General features: G+C 36.5%; 1 protein-coding gene across 2 annotated transcripts; it reads right to left on the bottom strand.

Annotated features, from left to right (window-relative positions):
* Nucleotides 1-4,257: 4,257 nt before the first annotated feature.
* adrb3b (adrenoceptor beta 3b) lies at nucleotides 4,258-9,664 on the bottom strand. 2 transcript variants are annotated; one of them, XM_039664382.2, is made up of 3 exons: nucleotides 9,539-9,664; nucleotides 7,198-8,494; nucleotides 4,258-4,419 (listed from the first exon to the last, which is right to left on the bottom strand). In XM_039664382.2, exon 2 carries the CDS (start codon nucleotides 8,390-8,392, stop codon nucleotides 7,238-7,240), a length of 1,155 nt encoding a protein of 384 aa, XP_039520316.1. In that variant the 5' UTR covers nucleotides 8,393-8,494; nucleotides 9,539-9,664; the 3' UTR covers nucleotides 4,258-4,419; nucleotides 7,198-7,237. The 2 variants fall into 2 exon arrangements, with proteins under 2 accessions (XP_039520316.1, XP_039520317.1); XM_039664383.2 differs by having other exon boundaries at nucleotides 7,203-8,494.
* Between the last annotated feature and the right edge of the window lie 1,055 nt (nucleotides 9,665-10,719).

Raw genomic sequence — 10,719 nt, 5'->3', positions numbered from 1 at the left:
ATTGATGAGCGCAGACAAGGATTGTGGGGAAGTGAATGACACCGTGTGGAAGGAGGACCTCTAGTGGACACCAGGGAACATAAACCAGACACTGTAACAATATCACCTTTTTTTTGCTGGAGGTCCTGGACATCTTGTTCAGATACATAGTAACATGGATTCTAGTAAATACCAACAGATAAAAAATTAAAACCTAACACCTTCTTCAAGAAATCTTATTATGGGCCGTGGAGCTTCCAGCAGGACAACAATCCATAAGACACATCAAAATCAACACAAATATGTGTCACTTATCACAAAATGAAGCTTCTGCCATGGCTGCCCCAGTCCCCTGACCTGAACCCTATAGAAAATGAGTGGGCTGAACTGAAGAGAATCTGGAAATCTGCAGGATCTGGAGAGAGTCTGTATGGAGGAATGGTCTCTGATCACTTGTCAGGTGTTCTCCAAAGTACTAATCAGGCATTATAGGAGAAACCTATAAGTGTTGTTATCTTGGCAAAAGGAGGTTGCAAAAAGTATTTAATAAAAGGGTGCCAATAATTACGGCCAACCTGTTTCGGAAAAAACTGCAGTGAAAGGTTGGGATTTTTCAATTGAAAGATAAAAAGGATAAACAATGCAGATTCATTTTTACAGCTTTGATCATATTTACCAGGGGTACCAATAATTCTGACCACAACTGTGCAGGGCTCTCTGAATATAGTAAAATCAGAATCATTCTTGCATTTCGATGCATAGTTGTCTGGTCACTTGCCTCTTCAAAAACTTGTCCCGGACATGTGTTAATGTCGAGCCCTGATATATATCATATACTGACTGAGTGCAGTGTATTGTGCGAGTGCTGTGCTGTTGCACCAGGAGATTGAATCAGTGATGAAGAGAGCAGGGCTCTACTCTGATGAGGAAGCATTGTGCTGAACCACGAAGCTGCTTCTCATGAGCAATCACGCCTGTGCTTTGTACAGGCTTTTATGCCTGGCCTATACATTTTACTGGAATCGAGAGTAATTTTCAAAAAGCTTTTTCCTCTCTAAAGCAAACATTAGGCTTGGCCTAACTAAAGTGATGAGAGAAAGAGAGACAGGCTTCTCTTTCAATATTTTTTAAACATCATTTCAGCTCAGACCAAGTGTGTCTGTGAAATAGCCTAACTTAGGAAGCAAACACTCTAAAAGGGTTTCATGCCTTTTACATGTTGTGCATCTATAATCATAATGAAATAAATGGGAAAGCTGCTTTAGAGTTTGAAGGTAGTTTGTTAATGGCATTACGTATTTTATATATCTCATTTGGTCCATTTGTACAATTTCACCTTATCCATAATGTCACGTTGGGCAAAAATCAGTTTTGACCTCCTTTGCCTATGCTTGTTATGGGTAACTGCAAACCTCAATCTAAGAGTTTTTGTTGTTGTTGATGGTGTTTTTTATACGTGTACTGCAGTTGTATTTGGTCCCGTCCTGTGATTGTACTGCTTATTTGTCTGTAAAACTGAAAATACAACAATAAATATTAAAATCCTAGAAAAAAGAATAAACTAGGAAAATCCTAGAATCACCCCTGAATCTTACATTAAGTATAAATTAATTTATCGACCTCACATTTCGTGTTCATTAAACCTCATATTTCATCATAGCTATATGTACTGAAAAAAACAATAACTAAAATGTACATTTTTTTTCTGCAAGTTTTCACGCAAATTTGTGATGAAACATGCAACAAATTTGTGATGCAAACATGATGGGAATTTAATGTAAAATTTATTTTAGTATTTACTTCACCACAGAATCATTTTTATCAGTGTGTATTTAAAAAGTTGAGCTATTGTTAAATAGTGTGTTTGTAATGTAAATAGCAGGTCTACTATCTTACAATAAGCAGGTTGGCAAAAGTGTGTTTTCTAAATTCTTGACCTTATTCCCTCTGTTAAGTTGCTGCAACTGCTCAGTGCCAATCCTAATGGTCTCTGCAAGATTTGAAAGCTGATGCTATTTATAATGCTGTTTATATTTTCTTGTGATTCAACCATTGGCCTATTTCATGTCGGGTACTGTGATGCTGGAAGGGTATCATATGATAGCTTATGATTAATGCTAAAACTATATATTTGGCATTCTTAGAGTGCATTCGTAATAAACCATTGCTTTGAAATTTCAGGGATGTAAACTTTATTATGCATGAGCATGACAAATCAATTCAGGACAGTTCGTATAAAGTCATGGTAATTTTTTCACAGTTGCAGTTGTCATTGTGTTTCTTCTCATGTACACTTTGATGAGAATGGAATATCATATCAATAATAAATACAAAAGTATGTGAAACATTACCTTTCTATATTGTATAGTTCTTCTAAATCATTTTATTTTATTTTTACAGTTATTTTGCATTTTAATCAGAAATAAAAATAATCAGCAAAGAAAAATCAATCAAATCAATTTAATAAGTTAAACAAAAGATGTAAAAAACATTTTACTTCCAGTTCATTCATAACACATAAAATGGAAAGCCTTTTAATGCACACATTGTGGGATATTATATTTTGATCAGTTGTTAAGCATATTTTACATAAAGAAAATCCCTATATTGCAAGCAGTATACTTACAGTGCATGCAGAAATAATATGAATATTGTTCCTCTGGCAGGTGTTTTTTTATGACATTAGCAAACTAGCCGGCTGTGCATAAACAACGCGTTCTAATCCCAAAGCGCAATATAGGACGCTTTTGCAAAAGCGTAAATATCCAACGCACATGGCACCCTTAAACGTCTAATGAGACGCTTCGGTTAATGGTTAAGTTTAGGTATGGTGTTGGGTAAGGGTTAGACCACTAGGGGGCGCCTTCTGCCCAAATATATCTGCGTCTCATTTCACGTTAAAGGGTGCCATGTGCGTTGGATATTTACGCTTTTGCAAAAGCGTCCTATATGGCGCTTTGGGATGTGAACGGGCTCGCATAAACCCACAGAAGGTAAAAATTATTATTCAGAAAAAAAACGTTGTTTTCTTATATTAAGGTTCTTGTATTAATTACATTAAGGTGATTGTCAATGGGATCAAGCTCGCATTCACCTTCAGAATGACAGATTTTTGCATCTCATTTTGAAATAAAACCTCAGGATTCTCAATTCAGACTGCTGTGTCGGAACAACAGCCAAGGAAAAGACTAAAACAGAAGTTGCAAATGATGCTCTGACCTTTTGTGAGATTGCAGTTAATTACAATTCTTCCACCATTTGAATAGTTGTGGAGTTGAGCTTTATAAAACTAATGCATTTGATGTTTTCCACAAGACAATGACAAGCAGAAAGAACAGACTCAATTAAAATGACTCATTTCCCCCGTGATGCCACTGATTTGAATTGATAAAAACATGTGAAGAAACAGCTTGTTATTCGAAAATCAAATATTTCCACGTAGCTCTTCGAGATTGCTGCATGAAAAACACTCCACGTGAAGACTTTCAATAAATAGATTTTTGTAAATATATTATAAAGTGCATGCATTCATTCATTCTGCTTCAAATTTCTGTACAAGGTTTTTTGTGGATCAGGATCAAAGAAGCAAGAAAAAGCGACTCGTGGTGCTCTGATCAGAAGATGAATAGAAGTTTGTCCTCAACACCAACCACTGATGCCATGTGCATATTCACATTTGATCAAAACACCAATATCCCAAACCAAACACTCAGACATGCAACTATTCAATTGTCATGATTTGTTTGGCCGTGGTTGCATATTTGACAAAAGCTTTCACACTGCATTTATCTGGGCTATTGAAATCAGACAAATGGCAAAAAGAATAATTCCAATCATTCTTTTCCAATGGTAATTTTTGCGCTGAGGTTGGAAATGTGTCTTCAGCACCATTTTCAGTGCTGTTTAAAAGGAAGACGACAAATATTGAAACTAACTATATGGCACTGGCAGCACATGCTTGTGTGATGTGCTCATTCATGTTCCTATTTTTGGACCAATGGGCAAGCGACTCTTTAATTTAATAACCAATGGCGGTCTTTACTCATGTTTTGGACCCTGAGCAGTTTTCATTCAAATTCATCTCTGAAGGGCCAATTGATCCAAAAAACAAAACAAAAAAAAAACTGTGTCGTGTCCATATGCACAACAAATTTGTTTTTCTGATGGTTTGTAACGTGAAGAGAGATGGCATTTTAGGACTTCAACTTTTAATCAGAAGTTTAATCAAAAATAACTCTCTGCGTGATTCTTTCATGTAACTATTTGTTCTCAATATATATATATATATGTATATATTTTGTTTATGCTTTCTTGCTCTTTACTATGAAAATTGGTCTATTTTGCCTTCACACAGTCGGGCTCCACTTGAACAGCGTGACGTTAGAGTACAGTTGATTCCCTTGAAGAGCAAATAGGATCTGTTTCCAATCTTCAATGTGCCTGTGGGAGGAAAATAATCATGAATTCATTAGACATTTGATCTGTAAGAGAGTAGTGCGTATGTTTCTGTGTGTCCTGGTACTTATATGTGGATTGTTTACGCACAATATGCAGGCTTCTATCAACACACGTCTTTTGTGACATCTTTTGGATTATGCTGAAATGTTTCTCAGATGTGTTTGTGTCTGCAGTATCTCAAAAGTGTTCTTTTCAATCCCCATAAAGTACATGTGATTCACGTACACTAGTGTCTAATCCCCTATGGTATAAATATATGTTGTTGATTAAAACAACCACAAACTGAATCATAATTCTGCTCTAGACCAGAAATATTATGCCAGATTCTGCTGTCTGTACTGTCCTCTTTACTTAGTTCTTTGATTATATTAATAATTTATTAGTTGTGCTTGCTATTGCTCATTCCCAAACTTTAATTATTTCATTTTGGTGCACAACTCACCCATTGTACTACAGACAATTATATTTATAAAATCATGACTGAAAGGCATGGCTTGTTGAAAAAAAAAAGCGAAAAATCATATACTTACATTATCATTACCATCTTTTTTTTCCTAATATTTAACCTTGAGTGTCACCGACCCCCAGAACCATTACTTACTTAAAACAGTAATTTCCTACACTAACTATACAACTAATATTGACAAAATATATCATTTGAAAGGTTACAATCACAATCTGTAGTTTTCATATTTGGTGAGTGATGTTCAAAATAAAATACAGAAGAGCCGTAATCTATCAATTTGCAACAAGATTATTTTACTCCTAAGGTTGGCGTGTTAAGCCCTTTATTTTGAAATGATGAATAAAAAACGAAGCTTATGCACAAAAGATTAAAATACAACGCATATGAGCTCATCACGTAAGCACTCAAGGCCTTTTCCAGCATCATGAAACAGTCACAGCACTACTTCTTGTCTCCTATTATTATCTCACATTAATGAGGTCATGAACACTTAAGATCCACCCAAGTATTCACACACACACACACACACACCCACAAATGTCTCTGCCAAATCATTTCAGCCACTTCAGAAACATCTTGAATTGTGTTGTTCTAATCAGTTTTGAGGGTCTGATATCACCCAGAGTGTTTTAAAAGATAAGAGGTAAAGGATGAGAGGTTTAATCTTGCTGAGTGCTTTTCACATCTATCAAGATTGCAATGAAATGCATTGTGGGACAAATCAAGGCTGCTTCTCTGGTTCTTTTTTTGGAGAGGAAGAGGTATACATTTATGTCCTAATTTGTGTAATCATCACCGTCATATGCCATATCCAGGATAATGGTACATGGAAACATTGTGGCAAGCTGTGACCCATATAATTCTGAGAAGCATTGCCACAAAAAAAAAAAAAAAAAAAAACTTTTTGTGTGGGTGCTTGTTTGTTTTGTCAGCAAATTGTATTGATATTTTTTGCACATGTCAGAATGTATTTAATATGACCATAAAAAAAAAAAGTTTTTATTGGTGTTTCTGGTGTTTTTTTTTTTTTTTTTTTTTTTTTGCCTTTATTAAGATATGAAGAAAACTGACTGGAAGTGAAGTGGTAGAGAGAGGTAAAAATCCCCAACTCATGTTGCCCTCGAGGCCATCTCCTCTGACGACCATAATATTTTTTAAGTTCACTTTTGAGTACACTTGTCTTTTTAGCTTGAGTTAGAGATGTTAGTTATTTTGTTCTGTGCATTCCATTTATCAAAGAGGAAGTTCAGTGAAACCCTGAAATGTTTTCAAACAAATGTGAAAGTGATAAGTTGACAAACCACAATCACCACCCACATGGAAATGGTACAGTTTATGTGAGAATGTCTCATATGTGGCTTTTTCAAAGATAAGCTTGATTGTTAGAGTTCATTCAGTTACCCTTTATTGTAAGGTCATTTAATTGTACTTTATTGTACTTGCTCAAATAAGCACTGAGTAATTGTAATTAAAGTAGAAAGTAGAGTTGCGGTTAGGTTTAGGGTTAGTTATTTGTAACTATGCATAATTTTCTGTTATTATAATTATGCATGGTCAGTATGAAGTACTTACACCTTATTTTAACATGTTATTGTTACAGTGCAATTATATATTTAAGTACTGAATAATAACAATTAACTACATGTACTATAGGGTTAGGGTAGGATTAGGGTAAGTACATGTAACATATGTCACAAGGACACTGTAAAATAAAGTGTTACCTAATAAAGTGTTACCGATCATTCTTTACTTTTACTTTATTACTTAGTTTACTGAACTAAACCAAATCCATAAATTTATGCTCTATTGTGAAATTATTGTGAATTATTTATTATTAATCATAATATTTTCCAGATCATATTTTAATCCTTGCCACAGTTTTTTAATATATAATTTTATAATTTTATTTTTAATATCATGTTTTATATCACACTGTAAAAAAAGAATAAATAGCTGGGGGATCATATCTTTTGCATCAGTAAATGTGTAGAATATCAGAAGATAATGTGAGTGCTGCTTCATAACTCAATGCCGTAATGCTTGGGTATTGTGAATGCTAGCCAGAAATTGGTATGAAGTGTTCTGAGTAGTTCTAGCATGTTTTTATGCAGTTTCTAGGGATTCTTGGTGTTTTAAATGTTAATGGGATTTTTTTCCCCAGCCATTTGACCATCCTCAAAGTGAAGATCCAGTCACTTAGATAAGTATTAGCACATCCCACCTCACCATCTTGAACGGATTCATTCAAGAGGTTCAAGAGGCACATTTAATACTTTGAGTTTTTTCACTCTTACCTTACCCTTAAGTCTCTTCTACATTGATCCATGCCACATTTTAGTCATTGAGAGGCTCTTGCACTTCAAGAACTGCACACGTGTCAGAGCACATGTTCCCACCCTCTGCAGTCGGATCTATGTGACCCAAGCAATCCATCCTTACAGAACTGTTGTTGTGGATGTATGAGGTGAGGCTCTGTAGATGTTTGCTGGAGTCGTGATTTAGCCTCTTAGCCAGTTTTTTGCACCCTAGAAGATTCAGGAAGGCATTACGGTACTCGGGACTGTGGCAGTAGATGATTGGATTCAGGCCTGAATTGGTGTAGCCGAGCCAGTTCAACAAGAGCAACACGAAAGGTGACAGCACACTGGGATTAAAGACCTTGATGATATTGAACAAGAAGAAGGGCAGCCAACACAAAATGAAGGTGCCCATAATAATCCCTAGTGTTTTGAGCGCCTTGTGTTCTTTTACATAATGCCTCGTCGACTTCCTCCTATAACCACCAGCTGTTTTGCTTGCAGAAACTGTACTTTCACTAGCATCTTCCATGCCTGTGCTCGGAAAGCGCAGTCTGTCTTTTTCGATGAGTTTCAGCTGTCTGGTCGCGATGGCAAACACCTTCCCGTACAAAAACACCATAATCACGAGGGGCACATAGAATGACACCACTGAGGAGAAGATGGCATAGACCTCGTTAGTATGGAAATCACAGCACTCTTCGTTATTGTAACAGTCTTCCGAAACGGTGGCATTTGCATGAGAATAATGGTTCATGATTGGCACGAAGGAAACCAGGGACGACACCATCCACACTATGCATACGATGTAGACGGCTCTGCGCTTGCCCAGGAGGATCTGATGCTCGAGGGGTCTTGTGACCGCAACATAACGCTCAACGGCGATGGCGCACAACGTCTCGATGCTGGCCGTGACGCACAGCACATCCACGGACGTCCACAGGTCGCAAGCCTTTTTGCCCAACAGCCACTTCCCGCTAACCACCATGCTCAAGCCCAAGGGCTGGACCACACAGCCCATGATGAGATCTGCAAAGGCCATGGAGATGATGAAGACATTGGTGGTTGTGTGGAGCTGAGAGGTGCAAGCAATAGCCAGGATGACCAGCAGGTTCCCCGTCACCGTTAGGAAGATGACCAGCGCCAGAGGAAGAACTAGCAAGGGAACCAGGCTGGAATTGGTGACGTTCATCCTGAGAGGACGCTTTCAGTGAAAAAGAGACAATGGATTGGTCAATCCCAAAATGCAACTATAAAAAAAATTCTGTCTTCCTTTGCGTGGTGGATTAATGTCCTGCAAGAAACAGATTCACATTTAAGAACAACGACGGAACGTTTTCACCATCGAGATGGAGATATCAACAGCTTGCTCATTTTCGAAAGTTCATAGGCTTTAAAAAGATGAGAGATAATTGTGTGGAAACTCCCAGAAGTAAGTTAAGTCGCTGGGCAAGACTATTTGTCTTCATGCAAGGAGGAGGAGCATTCGCTGGGTAGGAGAACTGTTTGTTAACATATAGCTTTGAGAGCCTTCTTGACCCTCCTTCTGACCTATAATGCATTATTTGTGTCATAATATTTTTCATGTGCTACTTTGAAGTTTATGAAATATAACACAGCAGCATCTTATTTCAAAATACGTAGTTATGTGCTGAAATGAAACAGACCGGCATGGAAAGTTTGATGCTTTATGAAGTAATAAAGCAATTTCAGCTAGCTTACCCAGACTTCTTGTCATTTGAGATGATCACATAACCCATAATGCATTATTTATGCCATATTTTTTACTTTTTATTGATTTTATTTGTATTATATTTAGTGCGAATTTCATTATTGTTGATGTCACTTATTGTTAATGCACTACTCTGCATTTTATGCAGTAGCCTATAAGGTCACAAAAACAAAGCTGCAAAATTTGCTGCAATGAAACCGGCCGATGTGGAAAGTATTATGAAGTAATAAAGCAATTTCAGACTGGTCATTTGGGATGATCACATATCCTCCTGACCATAATGTATTATTTGTGCTAATTTCATTATTTAATTATTTATGCACTAATCTGCATTTTATGAAATATAACTTCAAAGCTGCTGCTGTTTACTTATATCAAAAACATACTTACCTGCTGAAATGACACTTACTGATGTGGAAAGTTTGATGCCTTTATAAAGTAACAAAGCAATTTCAGCCAGCTTATTAAGACTACCTCCTCCTGACTCTGCATTTTATGCATCATATTTACACCAAAGCAAAGCTGCTACTACATATCTATTTCAAATATTTCCGTGTTGAAATGAAACCAACTGATAAAGTAATAAAGCAATTTCAGCCAGCTTACCCAGAAAAGAACTTCTTCTCTCACATTATCTTGATTAATTTATGCTTGATGAGAAGTTACCCCACTTTTAAACTCTTATCTTCTACCGTTCACTCTTGCTCCGCGCACCTTCCCACGCCAACATATGTGAACACTATGTTCAGAAGGATGCAGTGTGGTTTGTGGCAGGCACCGTATTGTCAACTTCCTGTGGCAGAATGGCCTTTACAGAAGAACTGCTGTAAAGGCATGGTGAATGAGCATTTCTTTCAAAAATGTCATTGTTCTTTAAATAATTAGGTCAAATAAGATAGCAATTATGCATTTCTGATATAGTCACTGTAAAAAAAAGGCTGCCTAAAAGTCATTTCAACTTAAATTACATTAAACTGACTTAAAAAATGAGTTTATATAATGCATAAAAAGTTGAAAATGGCCTGCCTTATTTTGATGAGTTAAGGCAATGTAAAAAAATGTTGTCATAACTTATTGATAATATCATTTTTAGGTTTTATTACTCTTGAATCAACCAACAACATAAAGCTGTTCCTCTCTTTAAACTTTGTTACAGAACGCTGCTTGTTTCCTGTGTTGTTGCATCGTACTTAAGTTTAAGTTTTGTTTAGCCTACTCTAGATTCACAGCGTATATAGATGGTCATGCAGCTCTGTTTGTCAGACAGATTACCCATCATTCATATGCTTCTGCCCTCTGGCAGTTCTGACTGAGTTTCACAACATTTTTGATTTACATTTTGACAGATTGTTTATTAAAGCGGGTTTATGGGAAAATTAAATATCACAGAATGGCATATGGTTTTTCGGGATGTCCATGTTAATAAGGCTACTGAAACCGTCTTAATTTCTCAGTACAGAAAACTGACTTACTTGGGAACATGTTAAAGATCTGTGCAGCGCACTAGCTTGACATTCTGGCCTCAGGGGAAATTTGCCGCTCGCAATTTCAAACACACACACACACACACACACACACACACACACACACACACACACACACACACACACACACACACACACACACACACACACACACACACACACACACACACACGGAGTGTGTTTATTTCTCTGGGTTACTCTGGTTCTCCAATAATAACGATAAAAAAAGTACACTGTAAAAAAATATTTTCAAGATTTGTTATCACAACATATTTTTATAATAATTTAGATAATAATTTTATA

The sequence above is a fragment of the Pimephales promelas genome, chromosome 23 (assembly GCF_988280905.1).
Source record: "Pimephales promelas chromosome 23, fPimPro1.hap1.1, whole genome shotgun sequence".
In the NCBI taxonomy this organism is placed as follows: domain Eukaryota; kingdom Metazoa; phylum Chordata; class Actinopteri; order Cypriniformes; family Leuciscidae; genus Pimephales; species Pimephales promelas.
Note: the sequence above shows the minus strand (reverse complement) of the source record. Positions and strands in the feature narration are given on the sequence as shown.

Bases quoted from the DNA above. Each gene is read 5' to 3' on its own strand.
- adrb3b (XM_039664382.2), bottom strand. From the start codon at position 8,392: ATGAACGTCACCAATTCCAGCCTGGTTCCCTTGCTAGTTCTTCCTCTG.